General features: G+C 37.3%; 1 protein-coding gene across 3 annotated transcripts in view; it reads right to left on the bottom strand.

Annotated features, from left to right (window-relative positions):
- LRRC9 (leucine rich repeat containing 9) overlaps nt 1–26,348 on the bottom strand; it is a 121,060-nt gene that overhangs the window by 22,834 nt on the left and 71,878 nt on the right. For all 3 annotated transcript variants that reach the window (XM_027554243.1, XM_027554242.1, XM_027554240.1), the window contains exons 19-27: nt 25,971–26,096; nt 22,642–22,776; nt 20,243–20,420; nt 16,254–16,474; nt 13,851–13,973; nt 8,779–8,909; nt 5,608–5,716; nt 4,607–4,746; nt 1,242–1,378 (exon numbers count right to left, since the gene is read on the bottom strand). In XM_027554243.1, coding sequence (XP_027410044.1) covers nt 1,242–1,378; nt 4,607–4,746; nt 5,608–5,716; nt 8,779–8,909; nt 13,851–13,973; nt 16,254–16,474; nt 20,243–20,420; nt 22,642–22,776; nt 25,971–26,096 — 1,300 coding nt within the window. The remainder of the gene's footprint in view (nt 1–1,241; nt 1,379–4,606; nt 4,747–5,607; nt 5,717–8,778; nt 8,910–13,850; nt 13,974–16,253; nt 16,475–20,242; nt 20,421–22,641; nt 22,777–25,970; nt 26,097–26,348) is intronic.

The following is a 26,348-nucleotide window of genomic DNA, read 5'->3' as shown; positions in this document are numbered from 1 at the left end:
CTGAATTTGGTAATAAGGAGTTCATGATCTGAGCCACAGTCAGCTCCTGGTCTTGTTTTTGTTGACTGTATAGAGCTTCTCCATCTTTGGCTGCAAAGAATATAATCAATCTGATTTTGGTGTTGACCATCTGGTGATGTCCATGTGTAGAGTCTTCTCTTGTGTTGTTGGAAGAGGGTGTTTGCTATGACCAGTGCTTTTTCTTGGCAAACCTTCAAATATGCTCATAACTTCACTAGCTACCATCTCTTACCTATTTTTCAAGGACAAGTTCCTTAAACATGCAGCCTCTAACCTCTATTGTTTTTACTGCCTATCCAATAGTTTCCCACAGTTCCAAATCTGATACTCTGAAGGTTACCAGTGTTTCCTTTTTGTTGAATCCAATTGTCTACATCCAATATTCTTTTCACAGGCCTCATTCTTTTCCTCATCTGACTTTGGTCAATCACCCTTTTTCTCCTGACATCGCGAGTTTGTATTTCTTGGTTTTCTTTCAAAATTTCTTGAATGACTCCTCTGCTCGTTCTTTTTTTCCCAGCCTTCTTAATGCCGGGAACGGGGTGTGGAAGGGAATTATTGAGAGGTAGTGGGGGGAGTTGTGTCTCTACATGTCTTTTCGGCTTTTCATTCTTTCTCTTTTATCATTATTTCCTAAAGAAGCACATATACTATGACTTGACCTATCACCTCCACTGGGATAATTCTAAACTATACATCTCCAGTTCTGATCTGTGGTCCAGTACCACTACTTGAAAAAGTTTCCATTTTTATGTCTCAGAGTGGTCACAACATTATCCTCCCCCTAGCTTTAGAAATGTGTTTGCCAATGTCTTAATGAAAGCATGAAAACATCCTGAACTATTTTTCTCTCCTTGTATATTTAGTCACTAAGTCCTAATATTTACTTCTTTTAAACAACTTTTTGGACTCCCCCCTTTTACTCACCCTTTCCACTGACACCATGACACCATTCTAGTCCCAGCCCTTATTATGTCATTCATACTGGATAAAAAATGCATGTGCTTTGGTGAGCTAGAATGCAATCTTCTATAGCCCTAGAATATTGCATTTACATTATTTATATAAATAACTCAAGATAAACCCAGTTGTGATTACTCAAATATTTTTGTCAATGAATCTGTTCTAACAGTGATACTTATAACTGCTTTCAAAATAGAATGATAATCAAGTCAGTTTTTAATAATAAAGACTCACACATTAATAATGTTGCTACTCACCCTGAAGAAAGAGAAATTTTAAATTTCTTAGTCTGTTAAGTTGCAGCTGAATCAAATTACAAATTCCATTGTAGCCCAAATGAAGAACTTCTAAACTGTTCATTATTGGAGGCAAATTTTCACTGCTCGTTGTATCTCTGAAACACAAATGTCAGTTTGGCCCATAAACTTAATTTCAAATTAGCTGTTTGTATAAACATAAAACGGAGAAGGTAATGGCAAACCACTCCAGTACTCTTGCCTGGAAAATCCCATGGACGGAGGGGCCTGGTGGGCTGCAGTCCATGGGGTCGCTAGGAGTCAGACACGACTGAGCGACTTCACTTTCACTTTTCACTTTCATGCATTGGAGAAGGAAATGGCAACTCACTCCAGTGTTCTTGCCTGGAGAATCCCAGGGACAGGGGAGCCTGGTGGGCTGCCGTCTATGTGGTCGCACAGAGTCGGATACTACTGAAGTGACTTAGCAGCAGCAGCTGCAGCAGCATAAACATAAAAAGGCAGTTTATTATGCTGCTGCTAAGTTGCTTCAGTCGTGTCTGACTCTGTGCGACCCCACAGACGGCAGCCAACCAGGCTCCCGTCCCTGGGATTCTCCAGGGAAGAATACTGGAGTGTGTTGCCATTTCCTTCTCCAGTGCATGAAAGTGAAAAGTGGAAGTGAAGTTGCTTAGTTGTGTCCGACTCTTTGCGACCCCATGGACTGTAGCCTACCAGGATCCTCCATCCATAGGATTTTCCAGGCAAGAGTACTGGAATGGGTTGTCATTGCCTTCTCCGAGTTTATTATGTACTTACTATAAATTGAAGGAAAAGAATGAATTTACTAATAGAGCAAATTAAGCTATATCATTCTGCCTTTATAATTCATATAATAATCACTTTTTCTTCTTTAAAATCAGTTTTATATGATAAAAAGCAAAGAAATACAGAAAGTGTTACTCAGAATAAAAAGCAACAGCTGGCACAATCAGGCAAGAAAAAGAAAAAAATTAGTGACAGACTTTATTTTCTTGGGCTCCAGAATCACTACAGATGGTGACTGCAGCCATGAAATTAAAAGACACTTGCTCCTTGGAAGAAAAGCTATGACAAACCTTGACAGTGTATTAAAAAGTACAGACATTACTCTGTCAACAAAGGTCCATCTAGTCAAAGCTATGGTTTCTCCAGTAGTCATGTACAGATGTGAGAGTTGGACCATAAAGAAGGACGAGCGCTGAAGAATTGATGCTTTTTGAACTGTAGTATTGGAGAAGACTCTTGACAGTCCCTTGGACAGCAAGGAGATCAAATCAGTCAATCCTAAAGGAAATCAATCCTGAATATTCATTGGAAGGGCTGATGCTTAAGCTGAACCTCCAATACTTTGGCCACTTGATGTGAAGAGCCTACACATTAGAAAAGACTCTGATGCTGGGAAGGATTGAAGGCAGGAGGAGAAGGGGACGACAGAGGATGAGACGGTTGGATGGCATCACTGACTTAATGGACATGAGTTTGAGCAAGCTCTGGTAGATGGTGAAGGACAAGGAAGCCTGGTGTGCTGCAGTCCATGGGGCTGCAAAGAGTCTGACATGACTGAGCGACTGAACAGCAACAACTCTAGATTGGAAAGGAAGTGGTAAAACTGTCTTTATTCTCAGATGACATGATCTTGTATTTAGAAAATCTGAAGGAATCCACCAAAAAAAAAAAAAAACCCTATCATTGCACCAATAAATTAATTCATGAAGATACAGGGTAAAAGATTAATATACAAAAATCAATTGAATATCTATACATCTGTAATAACTAAGAATGAAATTGAGACTTTGTTTACAATACTATAAAAAATGATAAAATACTTCAGAAAAAATTAATAAAAGGAACTGAAAATGTATACATAGAAGACTACAAAACATTGCTGAGATAAATTAAAGATCTAAATGAATAGAGAAAAATCTCATGTTCACACAGTAGAAGACTATTACTACTAAGACAGTAGTTCTGCCAAAATTGATTAATAGAATCAATTCAATCTCTATCAAAGTCTAGCAGGTTTTCTCCCTTTTCTTTTTCTCCAGAAAATAACCATCTCATCATTGCATTTATGAGGAAATGCAAACAACCCAGAATATCTAAAATAATCTTTGAAAAGAATAAGGTTGGAGGGCTTATATTTCCTGATTTCAAAACTTATAAAGCTGCAGTAATCAAACCAGTCTGGAAATCGTAGGAGGACAGACTCACAGATCAATGGAATAGAATAAAGAATCCAGAAATAAACTTCTACAGTTATAGTCAATTGATTTTCAACAAAGTTACCAAGGCTATTCAATTTAGCCCTCACATTTTACTTCACAATATATACAAAAATAAACTCAAAATGGATTATAGTCCTAAATGTAAGAGAAAAAAAATTTCTTGAGGAAATCATGAGAAAATCTTTGTAACCTTAGGTTAGGCAAAGAGTTCTTAGGTACAACAACATGATAATCTGTAAGAGAAAAAGTTGATAGATTGGACTTTATCAAAACTTAAATTCTTTTAAAAGATATCATTTAAGAAAACATAAAGACAAGCCACATGTTTAGAGAAAAATACTTGTAAATCATTTATTTGATAAAGGTGTTGTATCCAGAATATTTGATGAATTTAATAATAAAAACCCAAACAGCATAACTGAAAAATAAGCAAAATATTTAAACAGGCAGTCACCAAATAAGATAAAATAATGGCTAATAAGCATATGAAAAGCTGCTCAACATTAGTCATAAGGGAAATGAAAATTAAAACCACACTAAGATACTTCTTTAACTCCATTAGGATGGCTGTAATAAAAAATGTAGACAAATGTTGGTGAGAATATGGGGAAATTAAAACCCTCAAAACTTTTTTTGGTAATGGAATTTGGTACAACCACTTTGGAAAAGAGTGTGGCAGTTTTTTAAGAAGTTGACTCAGGAATTTCACACTTAGATGTCTACATTTTTTATTACAGCCATTCTAATGGAGTTGAAGTATCATATTGTGGTTTTAATTTGCATTTCCCTCATGACTAATGTTGAATTGTACATAAAGGGTAAGTGTTATGGTATGTGAATTGTATCTCAAAAGAAAAAAAAAACACAACCCACAGTTCTTAAACATACAAGGTTTTTTCTTTTACTTTTTTCTTTTTTACAATAAGGGTATGAAATGGAAGAAGCAGGGAAAAACAATAACAAAGGAGTATTTTGGTGTCTTTTTATTTATAAAGTTTATTTTTGCTAGGCAGCTATTAAGTATTAAATAAGCTAAATGTATGTTACTACTGGCATTGATATGACTGCTTTTAAAATTCCCAACCAAAATTATTTATAGTTGTAAAAAAAGAATAATACCTGTTCATTTTTGAAGTTCCTTGCTGCCCATAGCCACTTGAAGGCACTTTCTGGTAGAGCAGTTGTCTACTGGTCAAGTGAGTCTGAGGTTTTAGTCGGGGTATGATTGATTCAATATGGTTATAGTTTAGGCATAACACCTACAGAAAGAATCCATGATTACTCAGCTATTAAAATATGAATGATGCTGTATATATATCTTTGGTTTGAGGTTATCACCATCCTAAAAACTGTTAAGATGCTATGGATAAAACTTGGACTATACAACATAATTTAATATATTAGTGTTAACAATGACAAATTTTTATGTCCCAAATTGTCTGGATTTGACTTTGAAAGTGTTTTTTATTATTTGACATGCTGAGAAATGACACCATTTCAGACAAAATAATGAAGACCCTAGAAAGCTGCTCAACTTTCTCAATCTGTACTCCTGACTTCTCCAAGCTTTATTTAGATGAAATAACTCTTTAGTTGGAGAGATTGTTATTTCCCTAAGTTTAAAAGGCCTTAGTAAATGTCTCAAACCTATAGGACAGGAGGCAATGAGGCTGCTTTGAGAACCACAGTGCCCTCCAACTTCGCTCATGACAGAGGCAGCTTTCCATCCCATCTCCTATTAGAGAGGAAGATTCACTGCTTATAAGACAATCACATAAAATTGAGGGGCAGGAGGAAAAGGGGACGACAGAGGATGAGATGGCTGGATGGCATCACCGACTCAATGGACGTGAGTTTGAGTGAATTTTGGGAGTTGGTGATGGACAGGGAGGCCTGGTATGCTGCAATTCATGAGGTCGCAAAGAGTCGGACACAACTGAACTGAACTGAACTGAACTGAAATCACTTTGGGAAGTAATACTTTTTTTCTTGGTGAAAAATTGCTTTAGGAAAAATAATTTCTTTAATGACATGAATATACATTTTAGTCTAAAGTAAAGAAGATTACAACCTGCACTGAAAATCTTAAAAGAAGAAAAGAAAATTTGTGAGTGACTCACCTTCACATTAGGCAGATAGATTAATCCACTGAATGAGGTGAGATTATTGTTCTGTAGATTCACATTACACACATTTCTGAACTGGTCAACTGGAATCAAATCCACAGTTCTGAATTGAGACAGAGTAAATACAGTTATAACTTTAATGGGCATATTATATTGGTGAAATCTCTCACATGTAACACCAAAGCCATTTTGAAAAATTTATCTGACAAATTCTATGAAAAACAATTGCCATAATATAAAATGTATGGATCAAATGATCCGATAAATACATATTTTTGTTGGGTATATGTGTAAGAAAAATTACATAGAATTCCATTGACTTAAGAAATATGTCTATTACCACATAAACAGCACTATCATAAAAGAAACATCCAATTTCTTTATAAATTCACATACGTGCTCATGAAATCATAGTGAAGTTGATACGGTAATCCAAAAGATATTCAGTTGTAAACTGTAGAGGATATATATGAAACAGGTTATTTCTGAAATGCCAGGAAAAGGTTTGGGATGGGAAAGAAAAGGAGAAAGTAGGTAAGGTCTTTGAAAACAGTTTTCTGTGTAATTTCCTGAAAACTTTTATGGCATTCCACCTTATACGGATGTTTTGGTAATTAGTCAGAATGCTTGATTCCTAGTTGATAGCTTTAAAACTTTTTTACCTTCATTTGAGTTATGAAGAAAAGCATAAAGCTAAATCACCTTGCTCTGATTCCTTCTTTTTAAAGATATATCAGTTTATTTCATTTCTTTCTTTTCTAAATTGAGGTATAGTTGATGTACAAATGTATATAAAGTTCAGATGTACAACATAGTGATTCACAATTTTTAAAGATTACACTCCATTCACAGTTATTGTAAAATATTGGCTATATTCCCTTTGCTGTATAATATATTCTTGTAGTTTATTTATTTTATACAGACTATATGTAGCTCAGTCTCCTACCCCTATTTTGCTCCCACCTTCCCTTTCCCCAATAACCACAGGTTTATTCTCTGTATCTGTGAGTCTTTTTTTTTTTTGTTATATTCACTAGTTTTATTTTTTAGATCACATACAAGTGATATCATATAGTATTTGTCTTTCTCTGTCTGACTTATTTCACTTAGCATGATACCCTCCACCTATGTTACTGCAAATGACACAATTCTGTTCTCTTTTGTGGCTGAGTACTATTCTATGGTACACATATATACTATATCTTATGTATTATCTGTTTATGGCCATTTAGGCTGCTTGCATATCTTGGCAATTGTAAATAATGCTGCTATGAACATAGGGGTGCATATATTTTTTTAATTAGTATTTTTCATTTTTTTTTTCCCAGATGAATGCCTGGGAATAGAATTGCTGGGTCATATGTTAGTTCTGTAAAAATGTCAACTCAGATCTTCTGCCCATTTTTAATCAGGTTTTTTTTTTTACACTGAATTGTATGAACTGTTTATATATTTTGGATATTAACCCCTTGTTGGTCATATAATTTGAAAATAATTTTACGCATTCAGTAGGTTGTGTTTTCATTTTGTTGATGGTTTCCTTTGCTGCACAAAAGCCTAACCACATCTTTAAATCCTCAACTCTTAAGTTATAATTATAACATACTTTATCCATTAGTAAGCTGCTTATTCTTTCAACATGTTTTCATTAGTTATTTCCTAAGTGCAGAAGATGTGTTTAGAAAGTCTACAAATATGAAAGACACTGTCCATGCACTCAAGAAATGGGATACAGAAAAACTAATAAAAAAAAAGGAAAACTGCCACAATACGATTAGGTATAACTGAATTTTAGGGAAAGAAAAACCTATTTGGGGAAGTCAGAAATGACTTCACCAGGAAGAAAGATCTTAAAATGAGACTTGGAGAATTTGGGGCATCTGTCAGGCAAGAAAGAGTTCCCGGCAGTGAAACAGCTGCAAGCAAAGGTAGAAACATGAAACAGCATTTTGTGACTGAGATTAAGGAATAGAATATTTTAGAATTTCTGGAGTATAAACAGTTATGGTGCAGTAAAGGTAATGAATGATTACAAGAGATAAAAATGGACTGGCAATGAAAGGGCCTCCCATGTCATCAAAGAGATTTAAAATTTTATTCTCTCTACAGTGGAAAGCCACTGACAGATGTTGAGAAGGGAAGTGATCTGATAAAACTTGCATTGTAGTAGGCAGTATGGATAATAGACTTGCAGGTAAGGTTATATGAGACAAAAAACAATAGTTTCTAAAATAGGTAATTCTCCAATCTAGGACAATGGCAATGACTATGGAAAGAAGGTAGAGGGAACTATGACACAAACTTAAGACACAGACTCTGGAGAATGTAGTGATTAATTAAAAATGGAGGACAAAGGAGAGAGAGATGTGGACCCTAGATTTTTGGCTTGGGCAACAACAGGAGAATATTATTTCCTAGATGCTATCTAGGGAGCAAATATTCAAAAGAGGAGCCCAGGTTCAGGCTAAATTAGGGGTTCATCATAAATTAAAACTACGGCTGAAGATATCTGCCTATGAAGAGTACAGAATAGAAAAAAGAAGAGAAAAGGATTTATTAACCATTATCATTATCTAACAATGATAACATTCATGAGAACAGCATCAGAGGAATGCTAACAGTGAAAGCCAGATAATGCTGGATTAGAATGATACAATGTGATGAGCAAACATAGTATGTTCCCATTTAAAAAACTTGGTTATAAAATAAAATAGAAATAAAAAGTCTTAGAAAGAGCTTGATGACATTTTTAATCATAATGTGTGATAATAAAAGTTATTAATGCACTTCAAAGATGGAAAAATTAATATGAGATTGTGAAGTAGGGTGGTCAATTTTCTGAATTATTGGCTATATTTGGATAAGATGTATAAATTATAAACCTTACAAAAATAATAATGACTACACATTTAATTATAATATCAAATTGCTATTGTTTAGTCATGTCTAAAACTTGGGACCTTATTGTCCTTGCAACTGCCAGGCCCCTCAGTGCATGGGACTTCCCAGGCAAGAATACTGGAGTGGGTTGCCATTTCCTACTCCAGGGGATATCCCCGACTCATGGATTGAAACCACATCTCCTGCTTGGCGAATGGATTGTTTACCACTGAGCTGCCAGGGAAGCCCTCAAATATCAAATAGCATATAATAAAATGATTGTACCTGATGGATGATGAAGTCCAATTTAGTTCTTGCATTTGGGTGAAGTTTGGGTGTCCTTGTCGTTCAGCAATCATGTCAGAAGTAAGTCTGCCACCAAACAAATCTTTTGCACACTCAGTCTCTGGTGGTTCCTGTATATGAGGATATTTAGAAAGTGATGTCCTCTCTTACAGATGATTGTGCTGTGCTTAGTCACTCAATTGGGTCCAAGTCTTTGTGACCCCCAAGGACTGTAGCCCATCAGGCTCCTCTGTCCATGGAATGCTCTAGGCAAGAGTACTGGAGTGGGTTGCCATGCCCTACTCCAGGTTTACAGATGACTAAATGTCTTTAATTCTTTGGTTCCAGGTCAAAACGGAGTGGACTCATTTCTCCCTATTTCATACTAAGTACAGCCAAACCTTCTGGATATTACATATAAAATACACATAGGAGACTGAAAGGTTCAGAGAAGAAGGCAGACCAGCTAGAGACCTTGGGACCTGAGGAATAACACCGTGGTGAGTTCTCTGGTGTGTTACTCTGATAATAATAAGAAACCTTCATCTACTGTTCCTGCTTGGCCATATGGTCAGGCAGGAGAACAATGAAAACCTGACCTGTTAAAATGATGTCCATATGGGGCACAGCCCTATGGAAAATGATGGGTATATTAAAGTAGGGCACGTTGATGCCCATCTGAACTCACTTTCAATTTTGGAAGGTGATTGAAATCGACAAGCAGATAGGCCCATATGTTCACTTAAGGTGGCCACCTGGGTCTATAAAATAGGTGGACATTGGGGGTCTACAGCAATGCAGAGATAGGCTGAATCTAGACATATTCCTCTTGCACCCTCTTAGGTACAAAATGCCAATAAGCACTGTTCCGTCTGCCAGCAAAAGAGACAGAGACTGCAGATGGCTGTGTGGCAGATTTCCCTGTGGGAAGGCCCTGAACATAGCTGGCAAGTCAGACTGAGGCTGGTAGCCCTGGGGAGCTACAAATAGGTCCTGACAGGAATAGATCCTGACCCTGGACTGGGATTTGCTTATCCAGTGTAAATGCAAATGCATATAGTGGTATAAAAGAGCTGGAACTGAAGATATGACACCAATTTGGACAGTTGATGGTTATTTCTTCAGACCAAGGAACATGCTTTACAGCCCATACTGTGCAACAATGGGCAGGAAACTATCCTTTTCAGAGTAGTAGTTTGATAGAGAATTGGAGCGGGCAATTAAAACATTGGTTGTCTAAAACAGGGGGGATAGAATCATGACAGTCTGGGGTCTGGCTTACACGTCTTTCTGAGTGTGCTCACACTCAGTGAACATGAGTGGAGCTAAAAGAGTGTCCCCAGTGGATAGACGTCTGTTTTCTGGTGGATCTGGGGGACAGGGGAAGGATGCTGATATGACTATGCACTTCTTACTAAGGAAGGATGATGCTGGTAAAATCATCATACTTTTTCTTTCCTTCTTCCTCACATCACCTCAACTTTTTTTTTCCTACCCGATGCAGTGGTCACAGAACCACACCTGTAATTATAAGTGCTAGAAATAGGGATCATTTTTAAGCAAGAAACTATGCTTTTAAACATTTTGTCAGAATTCCTACAGGCCTGATGGGGGTAAATTTTACCTTCACTCCATCTGGCAAAATTGGAATTAACAATGAATGTATCTGTATTTCCTGGTAGCAAAAACAGCCCACTTGTTTTGCACCTATTATCACCTTGCCCAATCTTAAGCGAGGTGGGCTGAGGGAAGGTATGGTAGACTAGTATTGCTGTCTGCAATCTAGACCAGCACAGTGGCCAAACCTAATGTCCCTTCCAGAGGTGGAAAAATATGGGTATAAATGGAAAGGATGGGGAAGAGAAGTTGTGGGTAAAGGAATTAATGAATACGTAATGTAATGAGGGAAATCCAGTATTATTTATATTACCTCAAAAGAGGCTAGAGCAAGAGTTGATATTGTCTCAGTTCAATTATAGCAGATGCTTGAAAGGGTGAAGCTATGTTTTCTGAGACTACTCCTGTTTTAGGAAACTGACAAACGTCTCCAATGGAAAGCTGTAAATCTGAGTTGCCTCACCCTGGGAGACATTTCCATGATTATGGACTGTATAATAACTGAATGGGATTATAGCAATATTCTAAAATCTTTTGAATTTATGATCATTTTGCTGTAAAAAGACAAGGGCATGAGCTATGATATTGTGATTTATAACAAGAAACATACATTTGGTCTTTGTCTACTGTTCCTGGCACATAGCTCCTAAAACCCTTGTAATTTCCTGTTCAGCCACTCAGTGATGTCTGGCTCTTTGCAACCCCATGGACTGCAGCATGCCAGGCTTCCCTGTCCTTCAGCATCTCCTGGAACTTGCTCAAACTCATGTCCATTGAGTTAGTGATGCCATCCAACCATCTCATCCTCTCATTTCCTTCTTCTCCTGCCTTCAATCTTTCCCAGCATCAGGGTCTTTTCCAATGAGTCAGTTCTTTGCATCAGGTGGCCAAAGCATTGAAGCTTCAGCTTCAGCATCAATCTTTCCAATGAATATTCAGGATTGATTTCCTAAAGGATTGACTGGTTTGATCTCCTTGCTGTCCAAGGGACTCTCAAGAGTCTTCTACAATACCATAGTTCAAAAGCATCAATTCTTTGGTGCTCAGGCTTCTTTATGTTCCAACTCTCACATCTGGGAATCTTTTATTATAATATTGTGGTTTTTGTTTTCGATTCCTAAAATAGCTCCAGAACCACCAGGTGAAAGGAGCGTGCTTCCATTCCTAACAAGCCTTTCAACCACACCTGAGTTTATCTTAACAAGATGACTTTTGGAAAGTCCCTGAGAATGGGGACTGGTTGCCAGGAAAATCAACATGATTACAAAGTTGGAACTTCCAGTAACATTACCTTACATCCTGGTATGATTATATACCCATGGAGCCCTGGAGACAGAGTGAGACTTAGCTGTCCATGCTTTACCATTAAAAAGTCATGTCACTTCGAATAAGGCATTTAAATTCTCTGGAGTTCTTTGTGTTCATTCACAGAATAAAGCCTTTGGACTATGTTATTTCTAAAGTCAATGTATATTTACCTCTCAAACACTTTAGGATCATGTTGCCTTCTACCTCCTGCTACATCTACTTTTGGTGGCTTCTTTTCCTCTTTACATTTACTAAATGAAGTTATTAAAGCCTCACTTAGATTTACTTTCTCTACTCTCTTTCCTTAGTCAATGGTATATGCTTTTGGTTTTAACTAGGCAACGTTCTTTAAATTACTTCCAAATCTAAACAAATGTAAATTAAATGTCCATATCTGATGTTAGTCCTGTGTTTTCAATTGCTTGTTTGCCATCTCCAATCAGATGATTCACTATCATATAAAACTTAGTGTGTCCAACACTAATCATCTTATTCCTGAAACTACTTTTCCTCCTATAATATTTCTGTTATGATATCTCTTACTGGCATAGACTCAAGCCTTATAGACCTCTTTTATTCTTTCCTTTCCTCATCTTTCAAATTTAATTGGTTGCCAAGTTCTGTCAACTCTTCCTAGTATTTCTACCTTTCAACCCTCCATTTATAATACTATTTCCCCTTGGTTCATTTCAGTTTCTCAGTACCTCATATCTAGATTAAGCTAATAGACTCCTATTGGTTTTTTTGTCCATTGCTCTAAACACTGCTGTTAAATTTCCTAATATATAATTTTGAATTATGTTATTCCCCTACTCAAAAACTTCAATGCCTTACCATTACCTATCAATTAAAGTCTAGGTTATTCAGACTAATCTTCATGTCCCATTATCAATTCATATATTCTACCTCATCCTACAAAAATTTTGTGGAGCTTACAGGAGGAACATATAATTAAATAGTAAAATAGCAGAGATTGTGAATGATGTAAGTTAGAAGAGATCAAGTGTTGGGATAGGGAGAGAGACCTTAAGTCCTACAGGGTTTCTGTTACTGAACCACAAATTTGGCTCTGAGGTTTAAGGTAGTCAAAGTGAAAAGGAAAATAGTTAAATAGTTAAATAATTAAATAATACTCATTGTCAGTGAGGAGAGCATAACTTTTCTTCAGGGGGAAATGTTTTTCCTACACTTACTTCCAAAAGCACTTTCCGAGGTGGCCCTACAATTGAGGGCACAGAGTGATGGGAAGGATAATATTCTCAACACCACCCTGGTGCACGTGCAGTACTAGCTTCATATGCCTGTTTTAAAAACAACCCTTAGTGAAAACCAACACCTGAAAAAAACCCAGTATGCAACATGCTAGAGAACTGTTCATGGTTGGGGGAGAATAGTTTTGATTCTTCATTCTGAGGAGGGTCTTGAAAAAAGCAAGGTTAGAATTAGTAATCTTATCAGAGTACCTCAAAGTCCCAAATAATCATAAACTATCTCTCAATTTTCTAGAAACTTGAAGTTTTATTGTCTGACAGGTGCTAGGCAGTGTTACACAGGGAACTTTCTATTCTCCACACATTTGTTGTGCATGTATCCTATTACGTGGAAATCAGAAGCCTTGAATGAACCTGCTTGTTACAGAATTCAGGTTTCCAAATATTGCTTTCATAGTCAATCCTATGTTCTGTGTTATTTTTTAACACAGTAAAAAAAGTTATTTTTTACTAGTACAGTTTACTAGTAATGTTGACATACCATTTGTTGGTTCAAATATGTTTTTCTTAAATCTTAACTGTATTTTTCCAGGTAACAGGAAGCAGTTTTTAGGCCCAAGAAGATGGTAGGGCTCCAGGGCAGTTTTTCTATCCTGTCTCATAAAATTGTGCTCTTTATTTGTTAGGCATTGGATTCAGTGGGTGTAAATGTAAGCAGTATCTTCCCTTCTGTGCCACCTCATTTAGACAATTAAAAACTGGCCAAAGGAGAAAAAATTAAAACCCAGATCTAAAATGTGCTTTGGGGATCCAGATTTTAATAAGCATAGTAAGTTTACATACTAGTGATTAAGCAACATTCAAAATGACTATGACTTATGGATATATATTAATATGCAGTTTGGACCAAATGCTATGAGTCAACAAAAAACTTACAATTGAGATTCCATCCAAAGCTTTCAGTTCTGGAAGATGAAATATTACAAACAACCGGTAGTTTTCTTGATTCCACACAATAATGTTTCCATACATGTCTAGAATAACCAGGTTGCATAAACCCTGCATAATAAAAATGCATTTAATGCGATATACATATATACTCACTCTGTTTTTTTCCCCTTAAGAGTTTAATCAGCCTTGAATTTTAATATTTGAATTACTCTATCATTCCATAGTGATTTGAGATCTTTGGAGTGTACTATTTACAGTACACTTTCAGACTATTAAAGTATAATTTTGTGCAGTATTTCAGTGGTCTATACTATATGATCAGAATCACTTTTTGGATATTGGTGCTAAATATATTACCCATGATAAAGACTTATAAAGAACTTAGCAAAGTTTAAAACATACGCTATGTTTATGGAATAACAGTCTATTAAATAGTACATGGCTATTATGCAGTATATGACTTCCCTGGTGGCTCAGACGGTAAAGCATCTTGCTTACAATGTGGGAGACCTGGGTTCGATCCCTGGGTCGGGAAGATCCTCTGGAGAAGGAAATGGCAACCCACTCCAGTACTCTTGCCCGGAAAATCCCATGGATGGAGGAGCCTGGTAGGCTACAGTCCACGGGGTCGCAAAGAGTTGGATATGACTGAGCAACTTCACTTACTTAGTTACTTATTATGTAGTATACAAATATGGGCTTCCCAGGTGGCTCAATGGTAAAAGAATCCACCTGCCAATGCAGGAGGCAAGGGAGATGCCAGTTCGATCCCTGGGTGGGAAAGATCCTCCGGAGGAGGAAATGGCAACCCACTCTGGCATTCTTGCCTGGAAAATCCCATGGACAGAGGAGTCTGGTGTGCTACAGTCCATGGGGTCTCAAAGAACTGGACATGACTGAGCACATACATAAGCACATATACAAATATAATAGTGAAATGAAGCAATGAAAAACACAGTCTTCTGATGAGGGATAAAACTGAAGTGCTTCTGCCTGGTAAGGGAGTAGCAGACTTCAATGTGCTTCCTTATTAGATATTTTGATGTGCCTTTGTTGTGAAGGAAGGGCCCTGACTTTTTACCCTGAGGGGGTAAAACTACTTACTCTGTGTCTATAATGTATTTATGTAGCTATTGTTGATTAGGTTGACTCTACAGCTCTAGAAGTAGTTGTATTGGGGGAATATGATGAGGATAAGTTTGCAAGCAAGAAAAGACAGGAAATGGATGTAAGTTTTTGGTAGGAGATAAAGTCCTAGCAATGTGGTATCAGCAAAAGGAGAGAGGCCATTGGGAGTCTCAGTGGTAGGAAATGACCTTTGAACTTTAGAAACTATGAAGTCCCACATTACATTTGAAGTAAATCCCTATTCTTTGTTGTAGTAAACTTCCATTTTATTAAAACCTCCAGTAAAACCTGTTATACAGAAGCCTCAATATAAGAGGTTTCCTGGGGAGAATTAAAGAAAGCAAAACTGGGCAAAGCAGACATTACTTTGCAAACAAAGGTCCGTCTAGTCAAGGCTATGGTTTTTCCAGTAGTCGTGTATGGATGTGAGAGTTGGACTGTGAAGAACGCTGAGCGCTGAAGAATTGATGCTTTTGAACTGTGGTGCTGGAGAAGACCCTTGGACTTCAAGGAGATCCAACCAGTCCATTCTAAAGGAGATCAGTCCTGGGTGTTCTTTGGAAGGACTGATGCTAAAGCTGAAACTCCAGTACTTTGGCCACCTCATGAGAAGAGTTGACTCATTGGAAAAGACTCTGATGCTGGGAGGGATTGGGGGAGGAGGAGAAGGGGACAACAGAGGATGAGATGGCTGGATGGCATCACCGACTGGATGGATGTGAGTTTGGGTGAACTCCAGGAGTTGGTGATGGACAGGGAGGCCTGGCGTGCTGCGATTCATGGGGTCGCAAAGAGTCAGACACGACTGAGCAACTAAATTGAACTGAACTGACCAGAGAGGGTAGAAGCCATAAGTGAGAACCAGAAAGTAGTGAAAGATAATCAAGAACTGCTCTGAGAAGAGGAACTGTTAATGAATCTTATCCCCCAGTCAGGTTAGGTGATCCTTGGAAATACTTAAGGAAGGCACAGTTAGAAGGAATGGAGATCGGGTTATTTTATTTGAGGACTAAAATATATTTCTGTGAAGCTATCAACCTGGGGACACTATCAACTATGGTTACACACTCGCATGTTTGTATGTGTACATAAATTGAATGCAGATACGTTTTAACAAACCTTGTTTTTCCTAATTTTTATTTTCTTCCTTACATTATTCTGTATTTTCCAAATTCTATATAGTGAGCTTGTATTACTTTCATAGTATAAATAAATAAAATTTTTAGAAAAATAAAAATATTAGTGCCCCCAGATAGTCACCTTTAAATTGTAGATCTCCTGATTGAGAGCAATATAGTTATTGCTTACGTATAATTCAATTAGTGTAAAAGCTTTTTGTAGACCACTCAGTGAAGTGATTCTGTTGTTCTCAAGAGAAAGGGAATGCAGATGAAGCATGTTATCAAAAATATGCTTTTCCAAACCAGTGAGGAGATTATTATTTATGCTGAGGTGGGTTAATTTAGTCAGCTTGGAAATGCCTAGAAAAATAAGCAAATTCAAAAAAAGATTCAGACAGCACTGAAAGGTTAATTTTAAAAAAAAAATAAGCTGCTGGTTGTTTTACTGTTTCTCTTTTTCTAAGTTCAAGTTACTTGACAGATTTTATAGTATTGATCATCACTGTTTTTCCTTTTGTTAAAGAAGAATATAATGTGCATTAAGTCCCAACTAATATATTAAATTCTAATTTTGGATTTCTAAGTAGACTCATTTTTCTTAGATGTTAAAGGAAAGCACTGTGTAGGAATATTGAATTAAGCTTTCAAATAACCTTTTAATGATGTAATTAATTAAGGTTTTCATCATCACAATAATATAAAGCTCTACACAAAGCTTCAAGTATTCACCCACTCCTTCAAGTATTCACCCACCCGTACTGTAAAACATTAAGGGTAAGGAACTAGAATACAATGCTCTGGAAAGTATTCCTTACTTTGGCATCATTTGTAGTAAAAAAAAGAACTCTAATTCTACCTTTTTATGTTTAGAAGTACTTTAAGACAGAAATGTTACCTCTCACTACAATCTGATCCCTATGTATTAACACAATATATACTGTAGACACTTTGTAACTGTGGATAGGGTGATGCAGTTGAAAGACAAGAACTCTGGAGTCAGAGTTGATTTCAAGTGTAACACTACTAGATTTAGGACCATAGGTAAATTATGTAGAATTGTGTAAACTCTGAGCCTAATTTTCCTCATCCATGAAATAAATATACCTAAATCTACTTCTAAGGGCTATGGAATTAAATAGAGTGATATTTGGAAAGTATCAGTTCTAACTATTGCCAAATAAATAATGAATACTCAATAAATTTTATTCATGTTCCTCTCTCACATCAGCCTTTATCATGGGACTATGAAATGCTGAAAGTAAATCAATCTGGGGCCAGTTAGGATGTACTATCAAAGCAAAAATCCTCAAATTGGATATTAGGCCTATCTGTGTTTGGGAAAAAAAAAAAGATAAATATCTGTTAAAGTTTAGTAGGGTAGCTTGCCAGGAGCCAGTGTGAGGAACTCCGCCTGTGGCAAAGATCATGAGGAAGGAGGCTCGGCATACGCAAAGGCAGGATCGAGCCTCAGGAGTCCCCCTGGAAATTCTCAAGCATCTACCCCCAAAACCAGAGTCTGCCTACTTTACTGCTTTGTGCTCTCACCTACACCTCTGACTTTACGAGGGGCTGTCCTGGGCGGGACAAGAATGTTTTAGTTCACAACCGTGAGAGGCATGAGATGTTCTCAACTGTCTGAACACAGATTCCTTTGAGCAGTTAAAAGATTGATTAGAAATTGTATTGGTGAAGGGTTTTTCACGTGTTGGGCCAATGTTTGCTGCTAAGTTTCCATATCCCTTACCTGCTGTGTCCCTGGCAGTGTATTGATTAATATAATTGGTGTAAGTAGTAGCTTTAATGTTTGTAACCTTGGACCCTTGAGTTAATTCTTTTTCTTGTTATAGCCCACCACACCTTTGCCCTATAGGAATGCAACTTTAATGCTTTTGGAGGGTGGCACCTGACTAATCACCTTGAGAGAAAAATAAGTTTTCTGAAGAAAGGGTCTTAAAATGTTAACAGGCCTCCGGGCCAGAAGATGATGCAAATCACCTAAACTTTTGCATATGATAAGTTTGCAGGAAGAAAGCCTGGCTTACTGCATGACTCTACTCCTTCCCCCATTATCCTCTATGCATAACTTAAGGTATAAAAACTACTTTGGAAAATAAAGTATGGGCCTTGTTCACCAAAGCTTGGTCTCCCCATGTCATTCTTTCTCTCACCTTCTGGCTGAATTATTCAGCCTCTTTTCTCCACTGAATTTCCTCACTGAGCTATCCTTATTTAACCACTCTTTATATCCTTAATTAACGTTTAATTAAGCAATTGTTTCCTGATCCTCGCCAACGCCATCCCCGCTTCGAATTCCCTGGATCCACCGGGGCTGGACCCCGTCAGTAGCTATCTTTGAAAAGTGGGTATAGGGAAAAGACAGGTTGAAGGATTCTTCTTTTCAATAAGCATATGCAGGGAAATAAAAAGGAAATGGGTTCTCAGCTGTATATACAAAGCAAAATTCGCACCCTATTGTATGGGAATGGAAGGCTAGTGATGGTTCTAAACACAGATGCCTGAGCTAAACCTCTCTACACTCTTACTCAGCTGAAATCTATAGAAGAGAGGCCTGTGAATCTGTACATATATTTGATTAGTGGTGATTGCAGCCATGAAATTAAAAGATGCTTACTCCTTGGAAGGAAAGTTATGACCAACCTAGATAGCATATTCAATAGCAGAGACATTACTTTGCCAACAAAGGTCCATCTAGTCAAGGCTATGGTTTTTCCTGTGGTCATGTATGGATGTGAGAGTTGGACTGTGAAGAAGGCTGAGCGCCGAAGAATTGACGCTTTTGAACTGTGATGTTGGAGAAGACTCTTGAGAGTCCCTTGAACTGCAAGGAGATCCAACCAGTCCATTCTGAAGGAGATCAGCCCTGGGATTTCTTTGGAAGGAATGATGCTAAAGCTGAAACTCCAGTACTTTGGCCACCTCATGAGAAGAGTTGACTCACTGGAAAAGACTCTGATGCTGGGAGGGATTAAGGGCAGGAGGAGAAGGGGACAACAGAGGATAAGATGGCTGGATGGCATCACCAACTGGATGGAGGTGGAGTTTGGGTGGACTCCAGGAGTTGGTGATGGACAGGGAGGCCTGGCGTGCTTCAATTCATGGGGTCACAAAGAGTCAGACATGACTGAGTGACTGAACTGAACTGAACTAAGTGATTCTTATGATCAAGCACTTTTTTTATAAACTACTGTTAATCACCATTAAAATAAAGTATAACGAATGTTAAACATTCTATTTTAAAGATAATTAACACTTGTTTTGCATATGTAATTTTTTTAAGTAAAAATTTCTATTTTATGAAAAAGGTAGTACACACACACATGCTAAAAACAATTCAAAAACAAATAAATTAAGCCCCTTTCCCAGGCTTTGGTTTTCAATTTTTACCTTCTCTCAATGACAACCCTGTTACCAAAATGCACATGCAGAAATATTCTATACCTAGATAAGTATGCTGATGTGTGTGTGTGTGTGTGTATGGCTACTTATCTTTTTCAAAAGTATGCCTCATTCATTCATTTATTAATATATACGCAATGGTATAGATCTTGACTACTGCCTAGTTTGTTACATGCTAAGTTTGGTAAGAGATGGTAAACACTGGTTCAGAGATGGGAGGGAAGGCAGAGGAAATGAAAGTCAGCTGGTTGGGTGCATTATATATAGTAACCAACCACAGATCCCACTAAGAGGTGTTTAGAATACTCTGGGCTTAAGAGATGGTAAACACTGGTTCAGAGATGGGAGGGAAGGCAGAGGAAATGCAAGTCCACTGGCACTAAGAACCTGCCTGCCAATGCAGGAGACGTGAGAGATACAGGTTCTAACCCTGGGTCAGGAGAATCCCCTGGAGGAGGGAAGGCATGACAACCCACTCTGGTATTCTTGCCTGGAGAATCCCAAGGACAGAGGAGCCTGTCGGGCTACAGTTCATAGGGTCACAAAAAGTTGGACACTGCTGAAGTGACTTAGAATATTCTACTCCAAACCTTCTTGGGACTTCTTGGAAGATCTTCCTCTTCAGAAATTCCTTTATTAGTGTCACTCACTTTTTATTCTTCTTAATTAGACATTCATATTTTAAGACTCTAGGATTATCTAACATCTTACCTTCTATCTTTGAGATGCAGTTTCCATCTAATGTGAGCTCTTCCAAGTTAACACAAGATTCCAAGCCTTCCATTTTAGTGAGATTATTGTTGCTGAATGAAGCCCATTTCAAATTTTCCAGTTTTTCTAAACTTGTGATTTCAAAAAGATGTTGCCCATCTAAATTTAAGGCAGTTATCTGTAGAATGATTCACTTTATATGTTATTTCTGAATCATATCAAAATTCACTGTTATAAAAAGGCTAATGAAATAATTCAAATGTGGTAACATCAAAAAAAATTTCCTTTAGGAACTAAAGACATGGCAAAGCTCTTAATTTACATAAAAGTAAAATTTTGATTACTTTTTGAGATTATAACTCAAAGAGGGACTTAGATGGTTTTATAGAAACTGAGCTGTGCCAGTCAGCTTCCCAGTAGTGAAGGACGTGGCTCAGCTGCTGGGAGTGCTATTGGCAGAAAGCCTTCAACTGTCAGTCCCTTCAGGGACAGCATCAGCTGCAGAGAGCAGCCTTGCTCAAGGTCATGCCCCTTCCCAGGTTGGCACCTACCCAATGATGAAGGGAAAGAAGGGCCTGGCCTTCTCAGCCCAACTTAGGACAGATTTAAAGGGCCATTGCTATTCCAGAACTGCCCACAGGGTCAGCTAAGACTATAACTGAGCCAGCATCACAGCTAAATATCTCTGTATCCTGTAATAAAATCAATGGCACTAATATCTTCCATTTTCAAGGGTCAGATTCTCTTAACTCAGTTTCTACCTTTGGCAAGAGGTTACATGCTGCTTTATGAAGAAGCTGTGGATGTTCCATAACATTTTTCCTTAGCTTTGGGTGAATTCTGACTAGTTCCCCTATTCCCTTGCCAGGATTCCTGATTCTTTTTATCTTACCATCCAAACTTTTGACTTGGTCTCTGGCTCTGAGCTTTAAAGTCCTCTTGTTTATTACCCATTGGTTTTGTAGTGTACCTTAATCCTAAATTCCTGTGCTAGAGTGACCACTGTTGAGGTCTCAGTTCAGTTCAGTCACTCAGTCGTGTCTGACTTTTTGTGACCCCACGGACTGCAGCATGCAAGGCTTCCCTGTCCATCATCAACTCCCAGAGCTTGCTCAAACTCATGTCCATCACATCAGTGATGCCATCCAACCATCTCAGCCTCTGTTATCCCCTTCTCCTCCTGCCTTCAATCTTTCCCAGCTTCAGGGTCTTTTCTAACGAGTCAGTTCTTTGCATTAAGTGGCCAAAGTATTGGACTTTCAGCTTCAGTATCAGTCCTTCCAAAGAATATTCAGGACTGATTTCCTTTAGGACTGACTGGTTGGATCTCCTTGCAGTCCAAGGGACCCTCAAGAGTCTTCTCCAACACCACACTTCAAAAGCATCAATTCTTCAGTGCTCAGCTTTCCTTACAGTCCAACTCTCACATCCATACATGACTACTGGAAAAACCATAGTTTGACTAGATAGACCTTTGTTGGCAAAGTGATTTCTCTGTTTTTTAATATGCTTTCTAGGTTGGTCATAGCTTTTCTTCCAAGGAGTAAGAGTCTTTTAATTCCATGGCTGCAGTCACCATCTGCAGTGATTTTGGAGCCCAAGAAAATAAAATCTTTTACTGTTTCCATTGTTTCCCCATCTATTTGCCATGAAGTGATGGGACCAGATGCCATGATCTTAGTTTTTTTAATGTTGAGTTTTAAGCCAACTTTTTCACTCTCCTCTTTCACTTTCATCAAGAGGTTCTTTAGTTCCTTCCTCTTTGCTTTCTGCCATAAGGGTGGTGTCTTCTACATATCTGAGGTTATTGATATTTCTCCTGGCAATCTTGATTCCAACTTGTTCTTCATTCAGCCCGGCATTTCACATGACGCACTCTGCATACAAATTAAATTACAGCCTCGATGTACTCCTTTCCCAGTTTGGAATCAGTTGGTTGTTCCATATCCAGTTCTAACTGTTGCTTCTTGACCTGCATACAGATTTCTCAAGAGTCAGGTCAGGTGGTCTGGTATTCCCATCTCTTTAAGAATTTTTCACAGTTTGTTGTGATCTACACAGTCAAAGGCTTTGGCATAGTCAATAAAGCAAAAGTAGATGTTTTCCTTGGACTTTCTAGCTTTTTCTATGACCCAATGGATGTTGGCAGAGATCGAATTCGATCTCTTCTTCTGCCTTTTCCAAATCCAGTTGAACATCTGGAACACTGAGGTCTAGCCCTGATGTCTAGCCCTGTGACACAGCTAGTCACAACTTGACTTCTCTTTCAATTTTAATTTGTCTCTCCCAGTTTTCTGCCCATTACCTATCTGTACCCTCTTTATGACATAAAGGGCAAAGCTGACTAAAATCAACTGAACTTAAGATATTTACATTAAGTTTAATAGAATTGCTTTTACCTTCAAGTACCAATTTCCACTCATATGTGAATGTGGTCCTAACTTTGAAGTCTGTGTCAGAATTTTGGCAGAAGGCCAAATGCTGAGAATCCGTGGTCTCTCTTCTTTAGTACTAGAATGCCGTAAGAGAGAGAACTAATAAGACAAAAAAACACATGATGAATAAGGAAATATTATGTAAAGGTCCATTTATATATAGTTAAAAGAACTGTCTCTTAGATGGCTGGCCCAATGAATAAAATATGACATTTTCTATGTCTTAAAGTGTTTTCAGTAACTTGATGTACTTTAAATCATATATCTCGCTCATTTTTTATCAGTTATTTAACCATAATAAAATAATATTTATAAAACTGTGAAATGATTATTATAATACAAACACCATGTAATTCATCCATGGAGCCATTTTAAGAGCTAGAATATTCCTACTACCCTAGAAGCTCCCTGTGTGTCCCATCCTAATCTTTTTTCTCTGCTGCTCAGAAGCCATCACTCATCTCAAGTGAATCAATCAATTCTCTTATGAAGCAATCAAATAATCTCAAAATTTGTATCTACCATTACTTGTTTTCTTTATAGACCTATGTTTATATCCATAAATAAAATATTAGTCTTACACATATTTGAACTTTGTGAAAATTTAATAATATTTGTATTCTTCTGTAACTTGTTTTGCTCAACATTGTATCTATGAGATTCTGTAGCTGTAGTTTATTCATATGTCATTGTTATATAGTATTTCCTTATCAAAGTCAATGAACACTGAGCTGATTTCAGGGTTTTTTGCTATCATAAACACTGCTGTTATGAATATTCTTGTGCATGACTCTTGGTACACATATGCAAGAGTATCTTTGGAGTATATAACTTGCTGGGTTTAGGGTATGTATATATTCAGCTTTACTAGATAGGGTCAATTTGTTTTCCAAAGTGGTTACACCAGTTGTAATAACTTTTACTTCAAATCTTTGCTAAAACTTCGTATTGTCAAGAGTTTTTTTTTTCCCCAATAGTGGCCATAAATTGGTAGATCATTAAAGTTTTAATGTTTATTTTCTTGAGTATTAATATGGTAGAGCATCTTTTCCTAAGTTGTTTGGCTGTTTTGATTTCCTCTCTAGTGAAGTGTCTGTTTAAATCTTTTGCTCATTTTTCTGTTTCATTGGTTGTCTTTTTCCTAATACATTTTGGATATATAAAGAATTGTGTAATTTTGTCTAATTTTATCTACTTTTGTCAATTAGATATGTTGCAAATTTCTTTTCCCAGTATATAGCTTGTCTTTTGACTTTCTACCCTTTGAGGATTAGATGTATTAATTTTAAGATAGACGAATCCAATCTTTTATAGTTTATGCTCTTTATTTCTTACATAATAAATTCTTCCCTAATTCAAGGTTATAATGATAATTTCTGATCTTTTCTTTTAAAATATTTTGGTTTTGCTTTTTGCAGTGAAACCTTAATGCACTTATCCCATTACCTTCGGGGAGCGAGCTCCGCCCCTGGCAAAGGTCATGAGGAAGGAGGCTTGGCATACGCAAAGGCGGGATCAAGCCTCAGGAGTCTCCCTGGAAATTCTCGAGCAATCTACCCCCAAAACCAGAGTCTGCCTACTTTCTACTTTGTGCTTTCACCTGTCCCCCACTACCTCTCTCTGAAAAAAGAGTTAGCTTACAGCTCCAGTTAGTAATTCCTGGGTGTGACAGTGTTTCAACCTACAAACTCCTTTGGAAGTCCTCTAGCCTGCCTGAATAGGTTTTTCCGGCCACATGTGATTGCTCAGAGCCTCCAAACTGTGAGAGGCATGAGATGTTCTAAACTATCTAAATACAGATTCCTTTGAGCAGTCAAAAGATTGATTAGAAATTGTATTGGTGAAGGGATTTTCACTTGTTGGGCCAATATTTGCTGCTAAGTCTCCATATCCCTTACCTGCTGTGTCCCTGGCAGTGTATTGATTAATATAATTGGTGTAAATAGTAGGTTTAATGTTTGTAACCTGGGACCCTTGAGTTAATTCTTTTTCTTGTTATAGCCCACTACACCTTTGCTCTGTAGGAATGCAACTTTAATACTTTTTGGAGGCTGGCGCCTGACTTTAGAATAATCACCTTTAGAGGAAAAGGCCTCCGGGCCAGAAGATGATGCAAATCACCTAAACTTTTGCATATGATAAGTTTGCAGGAAGAAAGCCTGGCTTACTGCATAACTCTACCCCTTCCCCCATTATCCTCTATGCATAACTTAAGGTATAAAAACTACTTTGGAAAATAAAGTGCGGGCCTTGTTCACCGAAACTTGGTCTCACCATGTCGTTCTTTCTCTTACCTTCTGGCTGAATTATTCAGCCTCTTTTCTCCACTGAATTTCCTCACTGAGCTATCCTTATTCTATTACTCTTTATATCCTTAATTAACGTTTAATTAAGCAGTTGTTTCCTGATCCTCGCCAACGCCGTCCCCGCTTCGAATTCCCTGGATCCACTGGGGCTGGACCCCGGCAATTACCATTTATTGACTAGACTCCCTAATCTATATGGTCAGCTCTGTGATTTATCACTTTTTCATGTATGTGTGGGTCTACACTGGGTCTTTATATTCTGTTGTGTTGGTCTATTTGTCTAACTCTGTCAAATCCACACTGTCTTACAGGATTTTAGCAAGTTTTGATTTCTGGTAGGGTAAATCCCCAAGTCTTCTTTAGGAGTCAATGATATTTTGATCAACAAAAAAGTTTCTTTCCTTCACTTTAAACAGATCCAAAATTAAACATTACATTAAGGAATTAACATTCAAATATTCTACAGAAAGTAAATACCTAGATAACTAGAGTGGAGATATTAAGGATATTGAAGCAACTTTAGTTAAAGTAGCATTCTTAATCTGGATAATACAGGTACTTCCCCTTCCCCAAGTTAATAGGTTTTGTTTTTTTTCAGCCAGACACATATAATATCAATACTAGGTAAATAAGTCATTAAATTCTTTCTCAAGGTCTCTAGGCTTACCTTATCCACAGAAAGTTGCTTATTTTCATGTAGGCTCTAGAAAGGACTCTGGTGAGTTCAGGTTGACTAGGAAAAAAACAGTTACCCTAGAGGTATTTTTGAGGTAGTGTCCAGGGATGAGAATCCATAAAACCACTTGGTATTTAAATAGGATACATTTAAGCAGAAAAAAAATTTTCAAGTGATATGATTGTTATAGATGAACTTTTTCATTAGCATGCTAAGAGAGAATACAAAATCTCAATAATGAAATAAGAGTATAGGAAATATTATTTGTATATTCTAAATAGAACAAGAAATATTAAACAGTAAAAGCCAACCTGAGTAATCTTTGTTCCAGAAATAAATTTCATAGCTGCTGTTGCTTCTTCTTCAGAAATGAGGACTCCATCTAAATGAGTAAGAGTCTTTAATCTGCCAATAACACTCAGCCTTAATGTGGCTGGCTTGGGAAAAATAATAAAAGTTAATTTTTACAAAATATTACATAGTGTTATGACATGGAAAGGAGTTTTTCTTCATTCCTTCCCACATAATTCAAATTATGCACCTCCTACTTTATTATATATGTCTAAAAATAAAGGCCTAACTTAATTCTTTAAATAATAGTTGATATTAAATTATATTTAAGAATTAATCTGTTTTGTTTGAAGCTGGATACTTCTACTGTTGTGAAGGGAGGAAATCCCACTAGTTGT

Source organism: Bos indicus x Bos taurus, chromosome 10 (genome assembly GCF_003369695.1).
Source record: "Bos indicus x Bos taurus breed Angus x Brahman F1 hybrid chromosome 10, Bos_hybrid_MaternalHap_v2.0, whole genome shotgun sequence".
NCBI lineage: Eukaryota > Metazoa > Chordata > Mammalia > Artiodactyla > Bovidae > Bos > Bos indicus x Bos taurus.
The sequence above is the reverse complement of the archived record's forward strand: the minus strand, read 5'-3'. Positions and strand labels throughout refer to the sequence as shown.